Here is a 25,933-nt window from a genome sequence, read left to right as displayed (position 1 = left end):
ACGAGTAAAATTTGTCGTCTATTAACTTAAAAAATGTGCTCAACCAAATGTTTGATTTCTTTGTGTTGTGAAATTAAGCCAATCTCATCAAAATGGACCATTTCCCATAAAATCAACCCAAATGCCCCTTTGAGATCATCCATCGCCATAGCAACAACAAACCAAATCAACTTAATTTGGATTTTACAAGACTTTTTCTACTTTTGTTGGTGAAATCTGGCCAACAGCTTAAAGTTGCCTTCAAAAAGAGAATCCCCCCAAATTTATTACAGAAAATGTCACAAAAACCGACAAAAAAACCAAACTACATTTACATGTGACAAGCAATACTTTATTGGCATGAGAGCTGGACAGCTGGAGAGAAGGATTAGTGCACGTGCTGTGTTGTTGTTTTTGAATAATTCCGAGGAAACGTCACAAACACCAGCACGAACGTCCACGTTAGCAGAGAGGTTCTATAAATAAAGGAAGTTAAAGTGCAGCAGGGGAGCAGATGACACCAGTTTTACAGTTAACTCCTTTACGATCAGTGACCCGACTCGTAGTTTGTAAATCCCGATTGTTTAGAACCCAAATTAATACTCCACACTCGTAGGCACTCTTGTTAATCCCAGCCATAAATCAGGGAATAGTGCACCTAGTTGCCCTCAACGTGCTCAGTTGTTGCCCACTTCCTGCGTCCTCGTGGATTTTTCCATATCTGTCACACTGAGATCCCGCCCCTTTAATATCAGACAAAGATAAGCAGAACACATCTGGCCTAACAGGCCTCAGGGAAGGTCAGAGGTCAAGGCGGAGCTGTGATGGTCTGGCTGCTTCAGGTCCTGGAGACGTCGTAACCATGACGTCTGCCCAGGGATGCGCGAGGACCATCTGGCCCTCGGTTCCAGACCTTAAGGTCAAGCACACTGAAACGCTGAAACACTCCAGGGAGGATTTAGAGGAGCCAAGTCCAGATCCAGACCTAAACCCGACTGAGATGCTTTGGTGGGGCCTTAAACACACAGTTCCTCCTCTAAACCCTCCAGCCTGGACCAGTGGGAGGAGACCCAACGTCCCCCAATGAACAAAACAACAAGGTCAACCCTGAAGTTGGGGCTTATTTGGCTTAACTTTGTCTGATATTTACAGTCGAGGACCTGAGATGCCAGTGTGACGATTACGCAACGCGCTCTCATGGCGTCGTCCTCCCGGTCGCTAACGGAGACGACTGACGGACGTTCCACCTTCTCCTCGAACAGAACTGGAAGGTGACCACTGCGGAACCTGAGATTATTCAAACAAGCAACAACCTTCTGGATTTTAGGCTTCCCTCTTTCCTTCATCGCTTCGCTAACAGCAACACATAGTCGTCGTCATATACATCCAGTTGTGCGTCGCATCCTACTTTTCTATGAAAATTACAAGGTGACTGCGCACTATCGGGATTTGGAGACCCGGATATTTCTGCAGCAGCTGATAAATAGCAGGTATGCGGGTTCAAACGGGGGTTCTGGCCACTGTGAGATGGGCTATGGTGTTGTTGCAGGTAGGGCCCAGCTACACTGGGTCTTTACATACAAATGTAGCTGAACTCACAGAACATCCAGGGCAGCAGGGCAGGAACACCTCTAGGGACACTCCTCTTCCGTCTGTAGTTTATTCAAAATCTTCCGGTAGAACGGGGAATAGACCAGCTTGTTGAAGTTGACCAGGCGGCTGAAGTGAATAGCCAGCTCCTTCAGCTCCCTGCTGACTGGGAGGAGACCTCCGGGGAGAGGAGGGGGGCTCTGATGCTGACTGGACTCCAGCGCCGCCAGGAAGTAGCTCTGAATCCGAGACTCTGGCAGGAGATCAGTGAGGAAAGTCGCATGTCATTAGCGGCATCACAGATAAAAACAAAAACCCTGTTATTGTTCCTCAATTCCTGATCGATACAGACGTTTTGGAAGCTCCCGGCGAGCATTAGGCTCCTACTAAAAGGTTTGCTCACGCCTTGGATCCTGATCTCCTAACGAGGATGGTGACCTCATGCAGGCATGAAAGCGTTCTCACCCATGAGCTTGCGGACTTTGTTGTCTGGCTGCACGGTGGCCGAGATCTGACCCTTCAGGTTGCTCTTCTGCTCGGCCGAAAACGGAGGGTAGCCGTGCTGGCTGAGGCAGACACTCAGCTCCACGCACAGCTTCTCCCCGATCGTCGCTAAAGCCTCCTCCAGGCTAAAGTACCTTAGAAGCAGGAAACAGATGAGAAAGGTTTCTTCTCGTTCTCTTAATCGACGTGATTCCTGCTGACGAGTAACTTTGGATACTCACGGCGTGTGCATGTCCGCAAGCAGGACGCTGACAGTGTTCTTCAGGGTGTCCATTAGCTTCGGGAGGCCCGAGACGGCCTCTCCTGTGTTAGTGTAGGCAATGAGGAGCACGGAGGAGAGCAGGACTAGCGGCTCGAGCTCCTGCTGCATCTGCTGGAAGCGAACCTGGTCCATCAGGACAGTCTGTGGGGAGCAGGAAGAGAATAAAGATACAGAAGTACAACACAAGGGGTGACACTGGCCGACGGGTTTACCTCTGGGAACGGGTCGGAGACGTGGTCCCAGAGCAGGAGACGCAGGTAGGCCTGATTATGGACATTAATGGGAAGGTGTGAGGGCGAGCCTGCTGAGGCTCCACCTGAACCTTCTGCCCTGGCCTCTCTCAGCCACGTCACCGTGTCCTTCAGCCACTTCTCCGTGTAGTCCAAGGCATCTACAGCAGACGTCAGCAGAACCGTTTGCTTCAATCTTAATTTCATTTTAAAGGACATAACAATCAATCCACAAGAGCACAGTGATTGTGGAAATGTTAGTACAGGAAACCACAGTGGAGGACGTGATGGACAGCTTGGTTGTCCAGGACAGGATCATAGATCTGCAAGGGTGGAACCTTCCAGATGGAAATACAGGTTGGCCAAGAAGAAGATGGCCACCAGGGGGACAGAAAGGAGCAGAGGGGGACACGGAGTAAGGGGACGGTAAAGATGTGTGTGATGTGGGATCGTAAGGATGGAGGGAAGACCTGGAAGAGGGGCAGCATGTTAAGGTGGTCAAAGATAGAAGTGGAAACAGAAGCCAGAAGTGTCTCACAACAAAAAAAACACGTCAGAAAAAACTGAATATGGAATAATATGTGAATATTTTTATATTTCTATTGAAATTGCACATTCTCCCTTTTGTGGGGGATGATAAAAATAAAGAGAGCAATCCCTCACTAGGATGTCTGTCCAGAAACTCCTGGAACTTGCTACGCTCGTACTCGACGGACTGCTTCATAAGATGAGGCCTGACGTAGCTGACAGCAAAGTTGGCCATGTCCATCTTCATCAGGTCCAGCACAGAGAAAATCTCCCTGGAAGGCAGGGTAGAGAAGACAAGGCAGGTGTGTCAGTGGAACAGGTGGGATAAGCAGCATCTGTATATCAGAGGCTTGACTGTCACGTTCGTGGCCCACGTTTCCATTTGTTTTACTGACCTGAGCAGAGGCACAACGTCAGTGATCTCCTTGAGCCTTTTGATGTCTTCATCCCTGCAGGGGGCGCACAGTGAACCCATAGTCCAGATAATGAACTGTGAGAGTTCACCGATGTCCAGCACGCCGTTCTCTGCCTGCTGCTGGATTAAAGGCAGGTCCAGAGCCTCCTCGATACGGGAGCCCAGGCGGCTGTGGTTCGCTGGCAGGAAGGACAGCAGCATCTGGCAACAGCAGTAACCACGGTTACGCCTGAGAGAACCTCTAAAACCTCCTCGTTTACTGTGGATCTTGTTTCTGTGGATCTGAGCCTGCTTAAGATGGCCACAGCTAAATTAGTAAACTGTCCTCAAGGCTGTTGCCTGGCATCCAAAATGGCCGAGGGGGTGAATTAGGTACCACAACAAGCAACTCCAGTCCTCTTGGGCCGGATCCGAGCCGGGTTTTTCCATCCTACAGGTAGACAACACTTTCATCTGGTTCTACTTCCCCGTTTCTGCCTGGCAGAACACAAAACCCGGCTGGAATCCGGCCCTCGTGGTCTGGAGTTGCCATCCCTCCAACATAAACATGTAATAAAGCGGCATCTCTGTAATAACACCATCCAAGATGAGCTGCATGAAACAAAATCTAAACTCTAGAATTCCCACATCAGACCAGAGATGGAAGAATGTGAGAGAACTAGAACAGTCGACATGTCCCTGCCCCCCCCCCCCCCCCCCCCCCCCCCATCGCTGCCTTGCCTCTTTGATCTCCGCCACAAGTTTGATGACGTGTCCGTATGTTGGTGGGTCCTCTTTCAGCTGAGCTTCCAAACATTCCCAGAAGGTTTTGTGCATCATTTCTTTCACTCGGCGCTCCAAACTTCAGAGAGACAGAAGGAAAAGTTGACCCTCCCAGCAGGAAACGCCTCGTTCACAAACACCTCGGGAGGCGGTAGGAATGGGAGCGGGAGCTCTCACCAGCCTTCGGGGAGCTCTGTGGGTTTGAGCTTGAACTCCCGGTTCACCAGGATCTCGTGCGCCAGCGCCATGTTGGTGACATCTTTAGCCGTCTGCATCAGCTCCTCCACAGCCACAAACCTGGGTGACGCTGTGAGGGAATGCATCATCAATTAAACATACGCAGTCGTTTAAGTGCACACGTTTTGGTGACGTTTAGGATCGTGGAGGGACGTTGGCCTTCCTAAATTACTTTTTAATTGGTATCTTAACTGTGGAAGTGGAAAAGCAATGCAGGTTTTGAGTCTGGATGCAGCCAAAATACAGAAGGTGCACTTATTTAGGCAAAGGAAAGGATCTTTTTATTGTCACTATAGTTTATCGTTACTCTTCTACATCTGTGCAGATCATCAGGGCTGAAGATTCAGGTCTGAACTTACCTTGAGGACTGTTCCCTCTGTGGGAGGTCGGAGAACTCGTCAGAATCCTCTTCCTCACCATTTCCTCGGAGGCCTCCTCTAGACTCGTCTCTTCTGAATCCTTGTTTCCTCCTGTCTCAAAGTGATCTGTCTTCTTGGACATGCTGGGGATCTGCAGGAGGACACGCGTGTAACATACGGCAGCTTTGTCTGTTTAAAACAACTGCACAACAGGAAAATCTAATTTTGGGTTTTAGGCGACGTGCTTCTCCGTTAAAGCAGAAGAGGCTTTGACTTTGGAAAGAAAGCAGCATACATGAATAATTACATTTGAGCTGTTTCTTCAAGGTTTGCAGGACAAACATGCATCTCCTAGAAACAGAAGAGCAGGGAAGGCTCGTCCATTTTTTCAAAAAGAAAGAAATCACATGTATATTTATCACATAAAAGTAGAAATATGAAAGGAACAGAAGTTTGGAAAATGTGGGGGAAATGAAAGATTTTTATCAAATATAATTAAAGCCAAATAGTACAATCTTAACATACAGGTAAAAAACTGATTCTATTAAAAGTGTTGAGTTATTATTACCTTTCTATTGATGACGCAACTGATCAATAAACACTAAATATCCAATGATCTAGAAAAAAAACAAGCTTGACACACTTGCACTTGGGGGAAAAAACAAAATCCAGCCAATATTCCGGTTTTGAATGACGAAAACATTCAAAGAGACCCATAGCATACTAGGATCTGGTAAATAAGGTTAAACCAAAAACTAAAGCTGGATGATGACATCATCTGGATATTATGACCGGAGGAGACAGAGGAGCCATTGTGATGCTAAACTGGCTCAGTTGGAACCCAAACCCAAGCCCCAGCCCCGACGTCCCGGTCGTTGTCCCGGTCTGTCCACGGTGGCGTTTCTTACCTTACACCGAGCAGCAGCTGGAGGACAGATGTTAGTCGACAAGCTCCGCGTCTGTCCCGTTAGCTTTACCACCGCTGTCACACCTTTATGACACAGCGAACCCTCCAGAACATTTAACCACTTTATTCCCAGCTCAAATACCTTTAGATGCCGCCTGGAACACAAACACAAACCTGTTACATCACTGACAAATCGAGATTATTGTTAGGATTTTTAAATGATCCTTTTATTGATGCGTAACGTTGCCGGACTTCCTGTCAACAACTGTCGCTTCTTCCGGTTGTGGGCGGGGCCGACGTGACGTAACAACCGAGCCCCCAGCACGCGCGCTCTCAGCTCGAGCGGGAACCATCAGGATCCGGAACTAAAATGATTAAACTCCATTTGGAAACCGAAGTCAAGACCAAAAGTCCAAGAAGTGTTTCAAACACAATAATTGATCCAGAAACCAATATTTAAAAACGTTCGTTTTGTTGCATTTAGAATAAAATTTTGATTTCTGAGATTAAAGGTGGGATTATATGTGTCAGTAATCTCACATCACAGGTCAAACTTTTCAAATGTTCTGTATAACTTTGGTCCTTTATTTTATTCTCTTTCACAGGTTCGTAGCAATACCACAGTTTAGCAAATGTTTATTTGTGCAACAACCAAGTAAATACAACAAACAATTGTTTCATGGTTCCTTTCTCCTATTCCATAGTATGATTTCTAGAATTTTTTTTTATTTGAATTTCCTCATTTTCTGTAAGTAGTTTAAGTTAGAAGAACTTTATATCCACCCTGTGAAGTGAAAATGTCAGAGGAAACCACAGAAGAGCCCCAAGCACCAACCTAGAGCACACCAAGAGCCGATTCACCAAAGTACTGGTTAAATATCTCAGGGTGGGCTCGGTAGAACTGGCCCAGGAGGCGCTTTCTCTCCTTGGAGGAAATCTTGCCGTCCACATCGATGCTCTTGAGCAGATTCCACAGCTCCTGCTTGGTGGTGTCCCTGGAGGAATCAGCGTACGTCCTGCCAGACACTTGGTAACAGAACATGGTCCCTAAAAGACAGAGAACAGGAAGATGGGCAGAAAGCCGAAAATGTGCGTCTAGAGGAGAAATCCGTTCTCATCTTCTAAAAGCGTTGGTTTTATCATTTACCCATCACGTCAGGTGGCTTTCCCTCGGCGAGGCCGGCTAGTTTGTCACTCACGTCCTTGTGCAGAGCTCTGGGTACCTGGAGAAAGAAAAAAATCCAGAATCGGCGACTAATGACTGGCACAGTGTGTGCCGGTGCGCTTCCCCTCACCTTGAAAATGTCCTTAATGTTACTCAGCATGAAGACCACCATCAGATCCTCCTTGTCATTCGAAAGGCTCTTGTTGTTGATGATGGCCTTAGAGAAAGAATTCTTCACCACCAGTCGGTTCTCAAGCTGCAAGTTCAAAGGTGAGACACGGGGATAAGATCACGGTGGTTACCTCAAAATATACGGCGTGTTATTGGAAGCGGCTCTTACCTCCTGGTTTAGTTTGATCTCCTGCGGGTCCCCAGCCAGAGACATGAAGGTCAGCAGCCTGCTCAGCTCATCTCTGCAGGCCGGAGGCAGCAGCTTCAGGCAGAGCTGCAGCGCCTCCAGAGCCGTGGCCCACTTGGCATTTGCTGAGGATAAAGATGTGATACTGGGAGGTTATATGGGATGGAAATGCCAATCATCTTTAATTAAAGTCATTCCTCGTAGGAATTTGCTATCCCAAGTAGCAACGATTAAAGCAACTCAAGTTCTTTAAAAGATGTCTCCCCTAATTCTGCTAAATCTATTGTAGTTTTGGAATTTAGCCTTTATTTTACCAGGTAAAATCAGATGAGAACAGCTTCTAACAGCTTCTTTAAGAAGTTTAAGACAACCCGATATATGTATAGCAGGGTGGGCAAATCCAGTCCTTAAAGAACTGGATTCAAGCCGGGTTTTGTGTCCTACTGGGTGGACACAAAACCCTCTCCTCCCTCCCTACAGCGTCCTGTGAGCTCACCAATCACGGCAGTTCTCCTACAAACATCCTCAAATCGCGTCACTAAAGTCACATTTGTGCCAGTAAATCTGTTAATATTCATCTTTTTGAGACCATATGTGAGGTAATTCTTTGCGTATAATAATGACGTTGATGGAAACCAGTCACCCAGCAGGTCGGTAATGGCTGTGTAGACATGAGTCAGGTGTTGAGGCAGCAGCGCTGGCCTGTCTGTGTGGCCGTAGTGTTTCACCAGCGTCTCAAACAGCAGCAGCTTCCATCGGTCCACGCCGGGCTGCTCCTCGCCATCGCCGGCACCAGCGGACGCCGTCCTCCAACACCCACCTGGCAGCAGATCGGGAAGTGTCACTTCCCAAAACGTCTCCCCTGCTCCGAACAGGCAGCCACTCCTGATACTCACGTGCGCCTGCATCATGTGACCCTGCAGCGGCGAGCGATGATTGGGGTGCGTTCGGGTCCTGCAGGAAACAGTGGGACAGCGCCCTGCTGAGCTCCACGACTGGCTGGTCGGGCAGGAAGTGCAGGCAGTCCAGGGCTGCGTGGAGCCATTCATCTTTGCTGGGGAACGGACCAAAACATGTAACTATGTAGCGAATATTCTGCTAAAACCCTCTGAGAATCCCCTAATAAATATACTTATTTCATATCAAAAGCACTCCATTGGTAATAAAGGTGCTTGAGAGGCAGAATTATTTCCTAGGAAAAAGATTTTGACAGGTCTAAATAGACCTGGAGCAGTTTTCTTTTACACTTAAATAACCGAGTCGTGTGGAAATTGTTATGCAGGCTTATCAGGGACCCTCAGAAAAGTCGGGACTCACCGAGACTCCCCGAAGGCCTCGAGGACCCGTCTGTCCAGGCGGCTGCTGCTGCAGGTCAGCTCGGGGTCGCTCTGAGTGGCGGCGGGGCTCCGGCTGCACCGAAGCAGCCCCTCCAGCAGGGGGAGCTCCACCAGCGTCAACAGCTTCAGCAGGGTCTGCTCCTGCCAAACCTCCTCCACCGCTGAGGCAGGGAGGGCGACAGTTACTCAGAACGTACAGATCTTTGCTCGTTTGGAATAAGAAAGGGGCATTTTTAAGCGGAATAATGGGATGGCCCCGAGCGCCTCACTCGACTGCGGTAACTCGCTGGGCGTCTTTACTCTGACAGGGGTCAAAGCGTCCCTGAGAGGCCCCAGAGACGGGCCATCAGAACGCTCGGCCTCTACGGGCGCCTGAATCTGTCGGGTCGGTCCTGTTGCTTCAGCCTCAGTGGGACCCGTCTGCTCCTTCCTCCTGGGATATAGAACAACGTCACGTTGGTTGGGGCGGAAAATGAATCCATCCATTTCCCCTGGTATCAAAACATGTTTTAAAAATAACAATTTGATGCTATTTGAGAGTATAAATGTATAATTTGTGGATCTTTAGCGAAGGAAAACATCAAAAGGTCTCATTTAAGTAATATTTATACTTCAATTAGTGCTGTTATCAATATTTCCTTCCTTCAGCGGAGACAAAAAAGGCTCATTTATTTACATGTTGGGGAGAAAAGTCCGAACCTTTTCAGTAGTTTATGATAAAGTCTCCTAAAGAGCTACAAAAACGGGCCAACAACAAAACCTGAAGTCAAAACAGTGTATCACGGATCACCGCTCCACCTGCTTCTACGTGTGTGTGTGTGTGGTGTGTGTGTGTGTGTGTGTGAGAGAGAGAGAGAGAACGTGGTTGGGGCTCCGTACCTGTCTGGAAAAGTACTGCAGAAAAGGTTCTGGACACCGTTCACAAGTGCACTTCTTTCCAGCTCCAGCAGTGAGGGCGTGCACACCTTGGCGAACCTGCGGGCAGAGCGCCATGTTACACGTGCGCGTGTGGGGCTCTCTGGGCGGGATTCCCAGTACGTCACCTGTAAAGGGCGCCTCTGCTGTCCTGAAATGGATCCTGCTTTCTGTCTCTGCCGAACACTTTGGTCCCCACTGCCTCAAACACGTGGCAGTCCAGCAGGGTCTGGCACACACGCGCCACTTGAGGCCGAGGCACGCGCGCACCTACAATCCCAACCACACGATCGTTCGCTCAGTCAAGAAGGTTGGTCAAACGTAGGAAGGCAGAGCGGCTGCTTCTTCGTTCATACCCTCCAGGCCTTTGACTCCTTTCATGTACGCCTCCAGCACGTCCACAGCCTCCGACCCCAGGAAACAGTCACTGTACGACTTGAGGTGCAAGCGCCTGGGCTTCACAGCCACAGAGGACTTGAGGTGAAGGATGAGGCCGTTCCACACGCAGGATGACTGCACTGATTTAATGCTCACTCCATGTGCTGGTGAAGACAGGGAGGCAATCACAGCGTGACCGTTGTGCACAGGAAGACAGTAAAAGCCTGTAAGTGTGTAGTCTGCGGGGACGTTTCCAGACACACCACAGGAGAAGCAGCGACCACTTTAGATGGAACCCACCCGCCGCATGAACGGGTGAGGCGCGATCAGAAGCTCACCTTGAGGACGCACGCACAGCTTTTGATCCAGGTTTAGAGCCGCGGCTCTTTCTTTTATTGAAGCCATGCTGAGAGTCGAAGGTTCGCTGACGCCGACCAGGCCGCACTGAGCAGCGCGCATGTGCAGTTTAAAACGCGTCCACTAGATGGCACCAACGAACAGGTCACCGCCGTGTTCTGGGTAGAATATATGTTTAGTTGCCCTTATCTCCTTTATTTTCTTTAGTCTTCAAAGACTGAATGTCTTTTAAAAAACCAAACCAAAAAAACAACAACATCGTGTCAGCTTCTGTCGCCTCCAGGATGCTTCTAATGTCCTGTCAGAAAGACTTTGTGAGGGTTTTTACCTGAGGTAGGTGTCTGCTAGCTTAGCTTCCAACTTTTACCGACGTTATAGTCATTCTCATCGGAAACGTTTAGACACGCCAACATGTGTAAACATTAATATATAGTAAGAGTTTCAGATGGCGTGTATAATAACTGTTCTAAATTAAATAATTGAGCAATTCATCACTACACGCCGTGGTATGGGCATAGGGGGCTTCCGTCCGTCGGGCCGAAGAACGCCCCTTGACTGGTATAATCTGCCTATATCTCTGTTGCTTTTATAAATGGTTACAAAAATGTTTCTATATTTAATGTGCAAACAGAATCTAAAGTGGCTATATTCGAAATGAAAACAAAGGTTTAGCATCACTTAAGCTCGGACTTTGTTGTCGTTGCGCAGACGCGGAGTAATACCAGGCACAACTGCGGTACACTGTGTCTTGGCTAATTTTAGGCAGCGTTTTGATTATTTTCCTTCTTTTTTACAATTTACTATCTTAAACTTAATCCACAATTCTTAAACCTAAAGCACAGTTAATATCTTTTTAAATTAATTTAACTACTTTGACACAGTGAAATGATAGAATATTTAGATTGCAGAAAGTTCCAGAAAGAGCACTAGTTTTTGTTATAATTTGCTTTTTTAACTTTGTGACCACTGTGTGATTTCCACTACATCTGGACACTTTAAATGTGCTTAATTCATATTTATTTGTTGTTTTTTAGCAATCTAATTTAAGTGTAATTGAAAGCTATTCTGCATTACTCTTATTATAGGCCTGCAGTGAGATCAATGTGGTAAGTTTCCTCCCATAAGCATCTCAAATATAACTCAGCCAAGGGTAAAATAGACATTCTTTGGTAGAATTCTTGCAGTTTTATGGCTGGCACCACTTTTAATTTGTATTTTTCATGGCTAGGAAAGGGTGTTTAATACCTGGTCAAGTGAATCAGAGAAGAACCAAATAAAACTGGACCTCTCCTCCCTCCCGGCCTCAGTGTGCACGTACACACATTTGGATGCACAAACACACATTTGGACACACAAACACCTCCCACTCAGCCTGGGGGGGGGTCACGCTGCTATTTTATGATAGTAGCCAATTCGAAAAAGGATCATTTAATTCCCCAACATGATTGATACCAGTGCAAGTTAAATAGGAGAAAAAGGTCTGTTCTATTAAGAGACCAGTGGAAAGTGGAGACCTCCCACTTAAACAGGCATATCCCCGTGCAGGCGTGTGTGTGTGTGTGTGTGTGTGTGTGTGCATGCGTGCAATTGTCATTCCGTTTCTTTAGAGAGAGGAGATCACATAAAACCATCCACAGGTCAAACGAAATAAAGCAGATAATTTAAAAACCATTGACAGTGTAATTTGTCTGTTGAGTATTATTGCACTGACCCCTATTAGTGTCAATGGGCTGCTTCATTTGAACCTAGATAATACCTTATCAAGGTGTTATCTTCCGCCTGCAGTGGAAGAAAACGCTCATTTCAAAGCCATTAAATTGTAATTGTAGTGATGGGAAATCTCTCCGAGGCCTTGAAGCACCAGTCCCTTTTTATTCTCAGTTTTTGGGATAAATCCGTTCCCAGATGACTGAGTGGAAGGGCAGTTGGTTGTTTCTAATAAAACAGTTATACTGACATTATTTCCAACATTTTCCTGTTTTTGACAGGCAGCTGAGGTCCAGAGAGAGCTAACACGTCCCAATGGACACCAGCGCAGAGTCCCTGATGTCCAACACCCTCACTGGCGTAAGGATTTTCTCCTCAGAACAGAGAACATTCACCCTGTTGTGCGACTCATTTCAGAATGACCTTAAAAAAAAGACACACCAGGCCTAAAGTTTGTGAAATTTAAATTCCTTTTTAAAATCTAATTAACCTACACCCAGTTTCTCTTGACAAAATTAACTGTTCCAACTGTATCCTGAGAATTCTGTGTAAAGAAATAGAGCCTCATTCACCCTACAATTATGAGAGTTATGTTAAGGTTCACGTTCTCAGAGGTCCTTTTGTCTGTTTTACAGGTCGGAGGATCGGCGCCGGACCCAGACCCGTCCAGGCCCCTAGACTGTGGTCAGTCAAACAGGGACAGCGCCATCTTACTGCAGATGCTGGACTTCAAAACCCACCTACAGGAGGCTGTGGAGGAGCTGCACGCTCGGAGGGTACAGCCGACTAGAGCGGTCCGAGGAGCTGTCTTGACCTTGGATGGAGCCAAACGCCTCTTTTGGCTACGCGGACAATAAGAGGGCGGCGCTCGTCCCACGGAGACGGCGGTCGGTGTGACCCTCTGGCCGCTGGTCAGAAATTAAAAATAACAAAAAAAAGGTGTTTCTTCCCTCCAGCAACCGCTTCCAATCTGACCCCCCGTCCGGTGGGGGGGGGTGCGTTAAGGTTAGGGCAGCTTAAACGGGTTGCTGGAATTTTATGTTGCTGTTGCAGTTATGTTGACTGGGATAGAAACATACGGTGTTATGGAGGTTGCCCCCAGGCGCTGTGGGTGTTGCCGGGACGTGGAGGATGTCACCATGGCGTCGGACATTCCACCGCAGGTCACATTCCAGTGTTTACAACACGAGGGAAGGAGCAGCACTGCTCTTAATGGCAGGAAAACGTAATAAAATAGCTTAGAAAATACACGTTTAAGTAATGGAATTTCTTATAATTGGTAAAACCACTTATTAGAAGGTGCTGTCAAGGATCATATCCACTCATCCATCTAGTTCCTACCCATAGCGGGGGTCTCTGGGGGGGGCTGGAGCAGGAGGCGGGTTTCACCCTGGCTGGCTCACTGCAGGGCCCACGTATAGGAAAGATGACCATTTACACTCACATTCACCACCAAGGGCACTTTAAATGATCCATTTCCCCTCCCAATTCTATCTACCGGTTTATAAATTAAAAGTGTTAATGTACGCGGGCACACAATTATTCCCCAGTGGGGAAATAACAGCTCCATCTCCTCAGACTGCTGCTTTTAAGTGCAGCGCCGCAACACTACCAGCTTATAGTTTAATAAGAACTTGGAAAATAAACCCACTGAGGGAGCCCGCTCCCACAGGTCCATAAAAACTTCCAAGGATGTAGAAAGCAATCGACTTTTACCTGCGTTCTCCCGGGGGAGAGGGAGGATGGGGGTGGCTTGATTGAGTGTGCCAGCAGTAGGACGCGTGTAGCGGCCAGACTTTGGCCAGTTTCTTCTTTCTGGCTGAATTCCAAGGAGGAATTTTCTCATAAAACGGGCTGGTTATCGACCCATCTCCTCCTGGAAGTCCGAGCTATGAGCGTCTCCCAATGTTTTTATGTAAACAGCCTTTTCCGTGCGCCAGGATGCAGCGGCGCGGTTTGAGGAGCAGATGGGTGAACTGGTGACGGAGAATCGGGAGCTGGAGTGGGCCAAGGTACGACCACAGGTCCCCAGGGCCTGAGCGCCACACCCCAGGGTGCAGATGATTACGGCCTCCTCAGTTTGAGGCCTCTTTGCTCAGATCTTGTCTGGTTTTGTCTCATCTCGCGTGTCAGGAGAGGCTGCAGCATCAAAGGGAGACGGTGGCCAAGCAGCACGCGGAGTCCGTGGATAGTGTTGAGAAGAAGGTACGTTTCCACCAAACGCAACATTCTCAAGATTAGGAGTTTACATTTTCTTCTTCTTCTCTTTAGTTCCAGGCCAAGATGAAAAGCATTGAGGAGGAGAAGGTAGGATGAGCTCATTCCCCGAAGACGTCAGTAGGGCACTAATGTGTTGAACAGAGTCGTAAATCTTCCGACTGGGTTGCACAGTTTTGGCTCCCAGAGTAGATTCTTTTGCACCGTGCTTTGATATTTATTGCTTTTTTGACGCAACAATAATATTCTAACATTTCAGGGGAAATGCGAGGCCAGTGTGGAGATAAAGGACAAAGAGATTAACAGCTTGAAAGCAGAGCTGAAGTCAGCACAGGTACTGAGGTCTTTGTTCTGTGTTCTTTCTTTCTTTCTTAGGTTTGGAGGGTGATGCACCCTTCAGACCTGACACAGTCGTGATAAACCTCTGTCCCCACGCCTGGCTGCTCTTTAACAACCTGGCTGCTTTACAGAGACAATAGGGGCCATTTTTGATATTCAATCTGGGAGACGGTGAGTGCTGTGTTTGGCTATTTTAAGGCCCAGTGGTGTTCATTTAAGGGTCACGGTCCAATGGATCCCTTTAATTTAATCCTTTTTCACGTCAGTGGAAGTTGGGATGGAAGCGATTTAATTGTCATGGTGATCTGCTAAATTACAAAATTTGACCTCTGTTGGAATCGTATGCTTCAAGAAATTTGTAATTAAATGTGAATAATTCATGGCCGTTATTTTAATTGGGGTAACGCGACTGATGAGTCACATGTATTTAATTTATTTTGAATGCTGCTAAATCAATAAAGGGGGAAGTGCTACCTCATTATAAAGTTTGGGTAATAGTCCTTTTAGAGGGTGGATATTTGCTGTTTGATCTGTGTGTCATGTGTACTAACCGACATTTCACACGACCCCTTTTGAATTCCAGGCGGCCCCACATGGGGCCACGCCCCTCAGTTTGAAAACCGTAGTGATAAACTCAATCTCACCTTTCTCCAGCCAACGTCTTTAACACTTGGTACATGTGACTTAGAGAATAAATGATCTACAACGTCCAGCCAACCTGTCCCGTCAGGTCTGGTCATTTTGTATTTTGTCTCCAGTAGGTTGATATTCTGGATAGTTTTATTCATAGATGTAACGGCCAATATGGAAAACAAGAGTAATGACCTTTGTTGTCCTGATGGTGCGTGAAGGTGCCTGCTTTTATGTGAAGCATGTTGCACCCCTCTCAACACTTTTGAGCTCCACGTTTGATCGGGAGTTAATTTGAAAGACGTAATGGGGATTTAGTCAACTATTTCCATTTAAGATGTCGCTCTGTTGAAACTTTGCTCCTGTTTTGTGCTCCTTTGTTTTCTGCAGTTGCTGAAGGTGAACTTGGAGAAGAGAATAAGCGGATTGGTGAGCAATAATTATTGCACTTTTTTTTTTTTTCCAGACAGGGCATGGGTGGGAGTGAGGAAAAATGGAGATGAATGAGCCAAGGGTGCGAGGAAGAGATGGTTTGGAGGAAAGAACTCATCAGGAGGAACAGATAGGGAGTGTGTGACACTTTGAACTGCCAGCACAGCAGAGAAAATATCTCTGTTAACATACTTTATAACCGAGTCTCGCTCAGTTTAACCTTCTCCACATAACAGCTGCTCACCAGAGTGAAAAAGAGACACCCTTCGCTGGTGTAATGGAGAGAACGGTGTGAGGGAGTGAGGATCAGGTTTAGGGGAGTGAGTGAGACAGCAAGAGGGGAAAAGAATCAGCTCAGCCTGCCAGTGACAATCACACGGTAATGGCACTTTCAGGAGCAATAAAGTGCACTCTGGCATGTGTTGGGCTGATGCTCCACTCCATCACTCGGCCACAGGTTCCTCTGCCCCGCTCGGCGTGGAGGCAGCAGCAAAATCAGCCTCTAGCTGAGTTGAGGAAAGAATGAACACTTATCTTACACAATAAGGCTCAAGGCAAAGTTCAAGTGGTGGCGTTGAACCGATCCAGATGATAACCGGGCATTAATTGCGTAATATTTTCCAGCCATATAGAACAGCAGCATCAGTGGGTCGTGGTGATCCAACGTGCTGTGTTGTTTTTGTGGTTCTGGATGTGTGATGGTACGCCCCCCACAGGAACAGACGCTGTTGCTACAGAGCAGGTCAAAAGAAAACCAGCTGAGGAAACTGGGGGAAGTGGAGAAGCGCTTCGGCATCCTGTCCAGGCAGTGTGCCGCGTTCAAGCAAGCCCACGAAGAACTGGAACAGAGTGGTGAGAACATGCTTATTCTGGGATTTCATTACACTGATTATTATATTAGACAATTAGACTCACAGCAGAATCTGCAGAATTGGGAAATATGCGTTTATTTTGTGCCACTGTGGACCTTTAGTATATGTTACTGGAAATAAGTTACTGTAGATTTTTTGTTTTTGCTCATCCGGGTCCTGGATGTGGGGGGTAGCACTCATCCTCTCACCTCATCCTCTTCCTCCGGGCTGATCCCGAGATGTTCCCAGGCCAGCAGGGAGAGTCCTAGGTCTGCCCCAGACATGGACACGCCTGAGATGCCCCCTCAGGGAGGCATCCGGGGGCAGCCTGACCAGACGTCCCAGCAGCTCCGCCAGCTCCCCTTGATGCAGAGGAGTTCCAGCTCTCCCCTGAGCTCCTCTGGAATGTTTGACCGTATCTCCGAGGCCGAGGAGACTCACTTCGGCCCGCTTGTATTTACAGTATTGTCCTTTCCGTCGTTACCCAAAGGTCATGATCATTGGTGAGGACACACAGATGAAAGCCTCGCTGTCCAGCCCAGCTCTCTCTGCACCACATTACACTATTATTCCCTGGTAAACAAGACCCCAGGATGCTTAAACCCCCCCACCTGGGGCACTAATCCTCTCCTGAATGGGCCTGTTCTGGCATCAGACTGAGAGTTAGAGGGGCTCACACTCACCTGGGAACTGGCCCAGCGGGAGCTGGACTTCAGTGCTGGACGAGTTCAAAAGAACAGTATTATCTCCAAAAGAATGCACAGGTAGAAACCTCAGGCCACTGGATCTGCCCCCCTCCACATCCCCATTGCTCCCCAATCATGTCTGTGAAAGTTCTGAACAGGACCAGTGGCAAAGGGCAGCCCTGAACTTCACCTGGAACAAGTCAAACTGGCAACCAAATCCAACTGCTTCAACAGAGCCGGTGGGCTGGATTCCATGAGGTTCCACATGAGGTTCTCCACCCTAGAAAGGGTGGAGAGCTGGTCCACAGTTCCTGGTCATCAGTCGGACTCTCTGTCCTGATAATCATGCAAAGTTCTGGTGCTATCGTTTGCTGTCAGTAGCAACATTTTCCGGAGGAACAAATAATATTAGCAGTGATCAGAGGACCCGTCAGAACCTCTGCTAGACCCCTCATCGATGGACGGGCCTCTGAGCCCGCCCAGACTGGACCCGAATCACTCCTCAGGGGAAGCTCTCTGACAGGCTGCTGACTGGCTGCCCTCAGTGTTTCGGAGGATTTAACCGGCCCCTGCAGAGTTCTGGAGGCTCTGGACCAGCTGTGGAGTCTTTAACCACCTCTTTGATAGAAGTGAACTCCACTAATCCAGCCTGACCTTTAATTAAACCTCTAATTTGTCATTTTACCAGTTGATGAAGCCGTGAGCAGGAACGTGCAGCTGGCCGCTGCAAACGCACGACAAGAACAACTAATCACATCACTGACGAAGGTGGGCTTCAGCGTGACGCCCTCCGACACGCAGGCGCGTGGCGCCGATGGGTTAACGATGTTCTTGTCTTTAACTTGTTCAGGAGACTAAAATGATGAAAACCTTGGTGGAGGAAAATGCAGCCGTGAGGCGGGAAAAACTGGTAGGAGTGAAAACTGACGGGAGAGATGTTCGTGGACGGGCTGAAATGTTCTGACGGGAGTAACAAAGAGGAGCTAACGTGTGTGTGTGTGTGTGTGTGTGTGTGTGTGTGTTTAGGAGGTGGTCAGGGCTCTGCAACACACCCAGCAGCTGCTGCTCAGCCAGACTCAGGCGGTGAGCAGAGCAGAGTTGGAGCTGCGGACAGAAGCTGAGCAGCATCAGGTCAGAGGGTTTGGAGCTTTGGGGCAGATCTAAATTAATGACTTTCTCATTAAAACTTCCTGTGAATGAAGCCTAAACATTGATCAGATAATGAGCTGAAATATCATCAAACACAGAGACGATCCTGTTGTGAAATAATATATAAATACTTCAACCAAATCTGGGGTTTTTCCCACAGAAACACTGGAATTATTGAATTTACACATTTACAGATATAAATGATGAGCAACATTTCTCTTATAAAGGGAATGAATAAATCATTTTCCCTCCAACTGAATGATACTGTGTTTATTCTCCCTTTCTGGCTTTATTGTGTTTTTTCTGCCAGCGCCCTCCTCCTCAGTATTAATTCACGTATCCATTAATTTATTTTAATCATTATAAAGATGACACAAGCCAATTGATTTGTATAAGCATGACGCTCTCGCTCCCTCCCCAGACTTTCTGTTCACGTTAAATAAACACATAAAAGTTTAGTATTGCATTAAAAATCCTACGGGTGATTAATTTTACTGCAGGCCCTTAAGCAGGAACACGAGGTGATGCGAGAGAGGAGCAAGACATTGGAAGACAAGTTGGCCCAACTCACGGAGGAGTGCGCTGCCTGCCAGAGAGGCCGGGATAAAGAGGCAAAACCAGGCACTTCACAGCCCAACCACACGCTAGAACCAGTCCCCCAACTCTTCCCGTTGTTTCCTGTTTGTGTCCAACAGAAGGAAGAGCTTTTGGGCCACAGCAAAAGAGCTCCAGAGGATCTTCAGACACAGGAAACGGAGGTATAGAGAGCAAAAAAAAATGGTTAAAGACTCATTGTGTTCAGTCTGTACCGGGTAGGTAGATTGGAATAAGGGTGGCTCCTAAAACTGAGCCTTGTGGTGCACCGTCTTAAACGAACCAGACCAGGGTTGCTGATCCCCGAGAGCCCAGGAGGACGAGACCCGGAGCCCTTGAGAGGTCATCCACCCATCTCCCTGTCCGGGGAACGCGAGATCTCTCCCTACAAAGACGGACAAGCTAGCAGCTAACACCACAGGGGAGGCTAGCCTGATGTTGCTCACCGCGGATTCTGAGTTGGAAGATGTCCACCATGATTGTGATAGATGATGTGGCGTCAGGAAACTGTTAGCGGTTAGCATGAGACTGTCTGTCTCTGCTAATGGGGGACGATGGCAGTGATGTCCTGCTGACGGCTGGGAGCACACCCCCCCCCCCCCCCCGAAGCCCCGCTCTTCATCCGAGGAGCGTTTAATCACATCTCCTCTGCCCTCCTTCACTGCACCACAACCGTGAAGGTTTATGGATTCTTTCTGAAGAAGGCCCGTGAGTGAGGAGACAGATCTTCTGGCCTTTGCCCACCAGCTCGTGCTCCCTTGAAGAAGGCCGGGAGCCCAGTGAGGAGCCTGGTGTTGACCTCCAGCACCTCCATGCTGCAGCACTGGTCTCCTCATGGACGAGTCCACCCTGGATTCACTCAGAGCTTCATGGCTCTTCTCCTTTGCTTTGATCTTCCTGCTTTGTTCCTCCCTCTCAGGCTTCGATTTGCTTGATTTGCCCACAGAACCAGCTCACCCGGGTGGCAGGCGGGCGGTCAGAAGATGTGAAGAACGCGGGGAGGAACGGCCCAGCCCGGAATAACCCGGAATAACCCGGAAGCTGGAACAGCCGGGAACGCTGCGGGAGGCGGAGAAGAGACGGACGGGAGATGCGGCACCACCGGCGGGCGTTGAAAATGGTTCTGGGTGCTCAGGTTTGAGGGTTTACTGGAGAAAAGCAGCTCCAGAACCAAGTGGGTTCCCTGGATTGTTCAGGTGTGACTAAATACAGACGTGTTCACTGAAGGTGTGAGTGTTTGTTTCAAAGCTTTGGACTCAAGTTCTGGCAAGTTCTTCTCAGCTTTGGAAGAAGCAGATTATAAAGCGTGACGCTCATTATTCTGCCGGTGCCGGCCCTGAAACGGGCCAGCACACACGGAACCGGTGTTCTGGGGTTTGCAGGTTTTAATGGATCCACCTCCGCAGGATAATAGAACTCCTGGGAGATCTTTGCACCTCCTCTCTCATGTTCCCCCAAAGCAAACATGACATGACGGGTGGGAAAACCCGATCCGCTCCATGAAGAGGTCCTGATCCATCCTGCTGCCCCCCCACTAACCCCGTCCACGGTGGACTCCCCATCTGCAGCTCGTACCATCTCAAATAATCACTCACCCTTAACTTCTCTGCTCTCTCCCCCCCCCCCCAGTGTCTTGGGGACTGCAGCTTCCTTCAGGAGACAGCAGGGAGACGTGAGCCCCTCCAGCCGGAGAGGTCATCAGCATGTTCATTATCACTGGTGCTGCTCAGGAGGACACTGAGGTTCAGAAATAGAACAAGCTCCCAGACGCCCCCCCCCCCCCCCCCCGCCCCTCCTGCCCCCCCCCCCCCCCCCCCCCCCCCCCCACCGGGTGTTGTTTTAGGCGCCCTTAACTAACATGTATGAGTGGATCTCTGGGGAAATCTCTGCTGGAATGGATCATATCTGCTGTCGGAAGCTGGGATGTGCTCATGAGAGCGGGACAGGTCCTGACGGAGGACACGTCCAACACGTCTCAGGTGTTGAGTGGGAGGAGGGACCAGAGCCTGGCCAGAGGTGGAGGACTGGGCTGGGGAGGAGCCCCTGGTGACACCTGGCCTGGGTACCTCTCTCCCTCCCTCTCTCCCTCCCCCTCCCTCCCTCACTCCTCTCTCCCTCTCTCCCTCCCTCTCTCTCTCCCTCCCTCTCTCTCCCTCTCCCTCCCTCGCTCCTCCTCTCTCTCCTCCTCCTCTCTCCTCTCTCTCCTCTCTCTCCCTCCCTCTCCTCCTCTCTCTCTCCCTCCCTCTCTCCCTCCTCCCTCCCTCCCTCTCTCTCCTCCCTCTCCTCTCTCTCTCCCTCTCTCCTCCCTCTCCCTCTCTCCCTCCCTCCCTCTCCCTCCCTCTCCTCCCTCCCTCTCCTCCCTCCTCCCTCCCTCTCTTCTCCCTCCCTCTCTTTCTCCCTCCCTCCCTCTCTCTCTCTCCCTCCCTCCCTCCCTCTCTCCTCCTCTGTCTGTCTTTCACTCACTCACCTTCTCCATCATGCGCTCATTCTTTCTTTTTCATTCTCTCCTTCCATTTTTCATCCCACAGCTCCCTTTTGTCAGCGCCGCCACAAACTGTTACACTCTGGTTTATGGGCTCCAGATGCTGCTGCTGCCTGGGGGGGGGGAGGGAGAGAGAGAGAGGGAGGGAGAGCGTGAGCGCGTCTGTGGGGGAAAACAACAATAACAAGCTGGTTGTTGTTGTTGACATCACCAGCTCTGCCCTGGATCCGAAGGGTCAAGTCCTCCAGGGTTTGAGGACCGAACCAATGACGGCGTTTCTCTCCATCGGCTCGTTTCCAACCGACTGATGGAAAAACTGGAGTTGGTCCATTAACAGAACGCGTTAACGAACCTTCCTGGTGCCTTTAATTCCCAACGCGGGCCCCAGATTAACATCGGGTCCCGGAGGAGCTCCACCTGTGCAGGCACCTTTGATTCACACCGTGTTGTTGTTGTTGTTAATTGGCTTTGCATCCTCAATTAACAGGAGTTCACCGCGTGCACGTGACCCAGACCTCGTTAACACAACCAATTAGCAACCAGGGTGTAATCAGTGGAATAACTGTTTGTTCCCACTGAGGACGATGCAGCTGGATCAGCAAACATCTGACCTTTCCACCAAGCGGGTCGGACCAGGGGCGTCCAGACCCGGTCCTGGAGGACCCCCATCCACCCGGGTTTTGTGTCCTACCAGGAGGAGTCGCGCTCCCCCAGGGATCCAGGTGGTGTACCTGGTAGGACAGAAACCCTGGCTGGGTGAGGGGTCCTCCAGGACTGGTTCTGGACGCCCCCAAGGTCCATAGAGGTCGTCCCTTTTGAGGGAAGGTGAAAGGGAACCGGATCACAGAGGAACGGATCCACTCTCAGGTTTCAAGTTCATTTACCTTCTCGGAAATCCTACTATGGAATAAACTCTCAAATCATCCATTAAATCATCCTAAAATCCACTGCTCAGTCTGCAGAGCGTGGCGCTGAGACCCGTCCCAGGAGGTCCGGGCCTTGTGGCGCCGTCCCGGGACACGAAGTGGAGCCAGTTTGTGACGTGGTGGATCTGCTGGTGCCCAGTCAGACGCTGCTAATGAAGCTGGGCGTTAATGTGCTCGTAAAACCCAAAAACCTGCAGCGTTCGAGTGCCCCCCGCCCACCTACGCCGACCCCACGCTCCCAGAGGGGGGGAGCTGGGGGAGGAGTCTCATTCCAGTTGGTTCCCTGACACGTGCACACGCACGGGCTCGCGCACGGAGCGTCGAGACAGTCAATTACTCCCCGGCCAGGGAGGACGCCTGCGCTTAATTGCTCTTTTATATGAAGAGTAAATAAAGAGAGTGCTGACATTCACGTTCCACCAGCGCGTCCCCGTGCACGTGCCACCCGTCGGGGGGGGGGGGGGCGGGGCCCCCACGGGCCCCCACAGGCCTGCGCCTCTGCGCCGCCACTCAAGTTAGTTCAAATCTTACCTCAAACGCAGGCTAAAATAGCTGTAATTGTTAGAATGATGAGAGGACGATGATTATTCTGTCTTTTCGACCTCTGCCCCCACCCCCCCACCCCCCGGCACCGCGGCGTTTACAGAGTGGTACGAGAACTGTCCCCAGTTTGAATTCAAGCCTGATTTACTGCTTCTTTTTATGGAACCAGTATACAAGAAGGGAGGGGAGCGATATATTTGGCGGTGCTGCAGCTAAATGGGCCCCGGCACTAAAGATTGTTGAAGATCCCGAGGTTACGGGGGCCCTGTTTTGTCATATTATCCCCCTCCGCTCCTAAAGGCATCACAGTAAATGTGAGCGCGAAGGCGTATTAAAGGCTGCAGCAGGTTTCTCTGCACTCTGCGTGGACCCGGCGGCTTTAGAGTGAAGAGGTGCAGCTGCTCCTTCGGCCGAGGAAAAAAATACCCTCGCCAGATTATTGTGGCGCAAAGATTCCCTCCTCCTCCGTCCAGACCTTTAGCCGGACTAGACCTTCGTAAAAAACCCCTGAATAAATAAAACAACCTTCACAAATGAGCTTCTCTGCAGTTCTGGTCCGAAAAGGAACTCAAAAGGTTGCTTTAACCTCAGAGTTGCTGATCTGTGCGCCCCCTACTGGAGGTTCGTCGTAACTGCAGGTCGGAGACGCGCGGAGGGGATTAGCTTTGTAGCAGCTACATGCAGTCGCTAAAAATCAGTCCTTTTTCCTTTGAAAGCCGTTCTGCCGTTTGTCTCCTCCGGTTTTACTGCGGCGAAACCTCCCGACGCTGATAAATCAGGGCGCCGGGATGAGCGAGCGCTCCGCTGGCGTCTCTCTGAGAGCCTCTCACGAGCTCTGAATCACTTTTGGTCAACGTGCGCAGACAACGTGCGCTCGTCTTTCACCCGCGAGGAAAGAGGAGAGCGGAGGAGACGGTCTCTGAAACGTGGCCCTGCTGTCAAAGGTCGGCACCGTTGACGGGGCGACCTCGACATCATTTATAGGCTCCTAAATTAGCCCGGGCCTCTCACGCTCTCTCTCCCTTTTTGTTTTTAACCGTTATCACGTTCGGCAGGTTGTGAATTATCTGTCCTGTGTCCATGTTTGCACAGTCCCAGAGAAGGAACAGACGAAGATGAGGAGATACTGAGAGAAACAATAAATAAAAAAAGGCTCTTAGCTTACGGCTAAGCTCCCGCTCGCTGGACGCCTAAACCGAAGCTAACATGTAAGCTAACCTGCCTGGAGGAGCTCTGGAGGAGACCCGGTGAGGGACCAAGAAGCCAGCGGGCCCGGTGGGTCTATGTGGACTGTGACAGAATTATCCCCCACAGAGGACCACCGTGTCAGCGTCCATACGTTTCTGATTTCCTGAGGAGGTTTTAACTTCTTATGGGTGGACCGTCCTCCCACAGGCCAACACTATCACTGATGGCTATATATCTGTGGGTGTGTGTGTGTGTGTGTGTGTGTGTGTGTGTGTGTGTGTGTGTGTGCGCGCAGCCCTCCATTAAGCAGTTTTATTATTGATAAAGCTGCTTGTTCAAGGCTGATGTGGGTCCCGTGGACACACACGTCCGGACGGTTCGGTCCGTCCCATAAAGTAGAACAAGACCAAGTGCACTTTCTCCATCTATCTGTCACACACACTCTAAATCTCTGGACCAGAACCAGCGGTCGGGCTCCAGCGCCCTACGTGTATTTTAGAGCTCTAGAGTCCCCCCCCACCCCACCCCCTCATCCAGTCAGGAAGTTGCAACGCACTCGAAATGTCATCGTTATCAAAATATAAATCACAAAAATCTGATTGCAAGTGATTTATTTCATCCATAAATTAGGTCATAGCGAATTTAGCGAATTCTGTTAGCATTAGCGTCTTAGTTTCCCAGTCAGCCCTGCTCAGAGGAGCGACTGGTGGACTCCTGCTGCGGCCCAAAGGCTGGTCCAGGTTCGCGACCATGTGACGGGGGACCACGGCGTTCCACAGTCGGAGCTTCAGCACGAGGGGCCGCAACAGTAGCAGGACCGGCTCTCGCTCGGCACCCTCAGGAAGCAACTAGCACAGCCGCGCACTTATCAGCGTCCCGCTAACAGATCCTCCTCCAGCCCACATGTTTAATCCTGCGTGGGAGGCCAATTTGGAAAATTCTCCAGCTCCGGAGTGCGTGTTCTCTCTCGCTGCCAGTTCCCGTCTCTCTGGGTCGCGGTTTCGATATCGGAGCCAAAGATCGTTTTTCTATTTTCAGGCTTCACATTTATTTCCCTGGTAATTTTAGAAAAGGCTCCGGCCTCTGATTTACTGATACTCGCAGGCCCGGCCTGTGATTTACTAACATCCTGTGTTGTTCTCCTGTTTTTCCGTTGGCGACGCTTCGCTACGTGGACCCCGAAACGGTCCGGATCGGGGCGCCGCTTCGAACTGCTGTTAGAAGCAGAAACAACGGGGCAGTTTCATTCGTTTTAGTTCCGTCTTTTTCATCCGGATAAACAGGATTGATAAAGTGTTTACGCTTCCGTTTATCTACTCCGGGGGAGGCAACAGCGCACGTGGATGGTAATCTGGTACCGGGTGATGGATGGTGTTGACGATGCTCCTTAGTGACCCGCCCCAGGGGTTAAAGGACCCCGGGTCCAGAGGAGCTCCCGCCGCCGCGGCTCTGGTCGCCTCGCCGTCTTTCTGGTCGAGCCGGCTGTTTGTTTTTGGCTGCTCTTCCTCACGTCGGAAGTTCGGTCGGCTCCAAGAGCAACACGCGGCGCTGGAAATAGAAGGCAGGGATCTGCTTGGGAGTGGGGACGTAAAGCAAACAGGAGACGGACCAATGAACGCCGTCCTGCCGACTGGATTTCAGCGAAATTCCTGATTGGAAACAACCAAAAGCTTCTTGCTGGGCACATCGGCGGCTGGTGGAACTGGGGAACCAGTGGACTGGGCCCAGAACCCCCCCCCCCCCCCCTCATCCTCCATCATTCCCTGCCAGCGCCTTTGTTATTCCAGTGCTGGAATGTGCCCTCCTACTTCATCATGCTAACAAGCGCTAGCGCTCACCTCCGCGGCAGGAGGCCTCCTGACCGGCTGACTACAGGAGGGTGTTCTGAGCCTGGGATCAGCCCTCC

The 25,933-nt window shown here is 49.8% G+C and overlaps 3 protein-coding genes across 8 annotated transcripts; 1 reads left to right on the top strand and 2 right to left on the bottom strand.

Moving 5' to 3' along the window:
• Positions 1 to 309: 309 nt before the first annotated feature.
• Positions 310 to 6,065, bottom strand: tcp11l1 (t-complex 11, testis-specific-like 1). 3 transcript variants are annotated; one of them, XM_057052369.1, is made up of 11 exons: positions 5,775 to 6,065; positions 5,435 to 5,483; positions 4,867 to 5,017; positions 4,448 to 4,577; positions 4,229 to 4,349; positions 3,489 to 3,709; positions 3,229 to 3,365; positions 2,548 to 2,726; positions 2,295 to 2,476; positions 2,035 to 2,207; positions 310 to 1,822 (listed from the first exon to the last, which is right to left on the bottom strand). In XM_057052369.1, exons 3-11 carry the CDS (start codon positions 5,006 to 5,008, stop codon positions 1,611 to 1,613), a joined length of 1,497 nt encoding a protein of 498 aa, XP_056908349.1. In that variant the 5' UTR covers positions 5,009 to 5,017; positions 5,435 to 5,483; positions 5,775 to 6,065; the 3' UTR covers positions 310 to 1,610. The 3 variants fall into 3 exon arrangements, with proteins under 3 accessions (XP_056908349.1, XP_056908348.1, XP_056908351.1); XM_057052368.1 differs by lacking the exon at positions 5,435 to 5,483; XM_057052371.1 differs by lacking the exons at positions 5,435 to 5,483; positions 5,775 to 6,065 and adding an exon at positions 5,174 to 5,414.
• Positions 6,066 to 6,337: 272 nt separating this feature from the next.
• LOC130536410 (DEP domain-containing protein 7-like) lies at positions 6,338 to 10,738 on the bottom strand. The gene is made up of 13 exons (XM_057052340.1): positions 10,612 to 10,738; positions 10,265 to 10,441; positions 9,905 to 10,090; positions 9,677 to 9,818; positions 9,513 to 9,608; positions 8,903 to 9,066; positions 8,614 to 8,794; positions 8,193 to 8,350; positions 7,940 to 8,116; positions 7,279 to 7,421; positions 7,069 to 7,194; positions 6,921 to 6,996; positions 6,338 to 6,820 (listed from the first exon to the last, which is right to left on the bottom strand). The coding sequence occupies exons 2-13, from the start codon at positions 10,383 to 10,385 to the stop codon at positions 6,609 to 6,611; spliced, it is 1,782 nt and encodes a 593-aa protein (XP_056908320.1). The 5' UTR covers positions 10,386 to 10,441; positions 10,612 to 10,738; the 3' UTR covers positions 6,338 to 6,608.
• On the top strand, positions 10,090 to 20,114 carry LOC130536444 (coiled-coil domain-containing protein 73-like). Of its 4 annotated transcripts, XM_057052428.1 has the most exons (16): positions 10,273 to 10,616; positions 11,369 to 11,389; positions 12,272 to 12,350; positions 12,626 to 12,766; positions 13,931 to 14,002; positions 14,124 to 14,195; positions 14,262 to 14,297; positions 14,467 to 14,541; positions 15,567 to 15,605; positions 16,325 to 16,460; positions 17,834 to 17,913; positions 17,996 to 18,055; positions 18,172 to 18,276; positions 18,795 to 18,905; positions 18,990 to 19,052; positions 19,835 to 20,114. In XM_057052428.1, the coding sequence occupies exons 3-16, from the start codon at positions 12,306 to 12,308 to the stop codon at positions 19,919 to 19,921; spliced, it is 1,122 nt and encodes a 373-aa protein (XP_056908408.1). In that variant the 5' UTR covers positions 10,273 to 10,616; positions 11,369 to 11,389; positions 12,272 to 12,305; the 3' UTR covers positions 19,922 to 20,114. The 4 variants fall into 4 exon arrangements, with proteins under 4 accessions (XP_056908409.1, XP_056908408.1, XP_056908407.1 ...); XM_057052429.1 differs by lacking the exons at positions 10,273 to 10,616; positions 11,369 to 11,389 and adding an exon at positions 10,090 to 10,241; XM_057052427.1 differs by lacking the exon at positions 11,369 to 11,389.
• The last annotated feature ends 5,819 nt before the right edge of the window (positions 20,115 to 25,933 follow it).

The sequence above is a fragment of the Takifugu flavidus genome, chromosome 13 (assembly GCF_003711565.1).
Source record: "Takifugu flavidus isolate HTHZ2018 chromosome 13, ASM371156v2, whole genome shotgun sequence".
In the NCBI taxonomy this organism is placed as follows: Eukaryota; Metazoa; Chordata; class Actinopteri; order Tetraodontiformes; family Tetraodontidae; genus Takifugu; species Takifugu flavidus.
This window is presented reverse-complemented; position numbering and strand designations above follow the sequence as displayed.

What these genes read in the sequence shown, in the direction of transcription:
- LOC130536410 (XM_057052340.1), bottom strand. Translation starts at nt 10,385, where the DNA reads ATGCGCGCTGCTCAGTGCGGCCTGGTCGGCGTCAGCGAACCTTCGACT. An exon ending in GCTGTGCGTGCGTCCTCAAG is followed by an intron (nt 10,091 to 10,264) that starts GTGAGCTTCTGA and finishes TGTCTTCACCAG; the next exon opens with CACATGGAGTGAGCATTAAA. An exon ending in AGGAGTCAAAGGCCTGGAGG is followed by an intron (nt 9,819 to 9,904) that starts GTATGAACGAAG and finishes TTGGGATTGTAG; the next exon opens with GTGCGCGCGTGCCTCGGCCT.
- tcp11l1 (XM_057052369.1), bottom strand. Translation starts at nt 5,008, where the DNA reads ATGTCCAAGAAGACAGATCACTTTGAGACAGGAGGAAACAAGGATTCA. An exon ending in CAGAGGGAACAGTCCTCAAG is followed by an intron (nt 4,578 to 4,866) that starts GTAAGTTCAGAC and finishes ATTCCCTCACAG; the next exon opens with CGTCACCCAGGTTTGTGGCT. An exon ending in GACGTTGTGCCTCTGCTCAG is followed by an intron (nt 3,366 to 3,488) that starts GTCAGTAAAACA and finishes CCTGCCTTCCAG; the next exon opens with GGAGATTTTCTCTGTGCTGG.
- LOC130536444 (XM_057052429.1), top strand. Translation starts at nt 12,306, where the DNA reads ATGGACACCAGCGCAGAGTCCCTGATGTCCAACACCCTCACTGGC. An exon ending in AGAAGAGAATAAGCGGATTG is followed by an intron (nt 15,606 to 16,324) that starts GTGAGCAATAAT and finishes CGCCCCCCACAG; the next exon opens with GAACAGACGCTGTTGCTACA. An exon ending in AGAGAGGCCGGGATAAAGAG is followed by an intron (nt 18,906 to 18,989) that starts GCAAAACCAGGC and finishes TGTGTCCAACAG; the next exon opens with AAGGAAGAGCTTTTGGGCCA.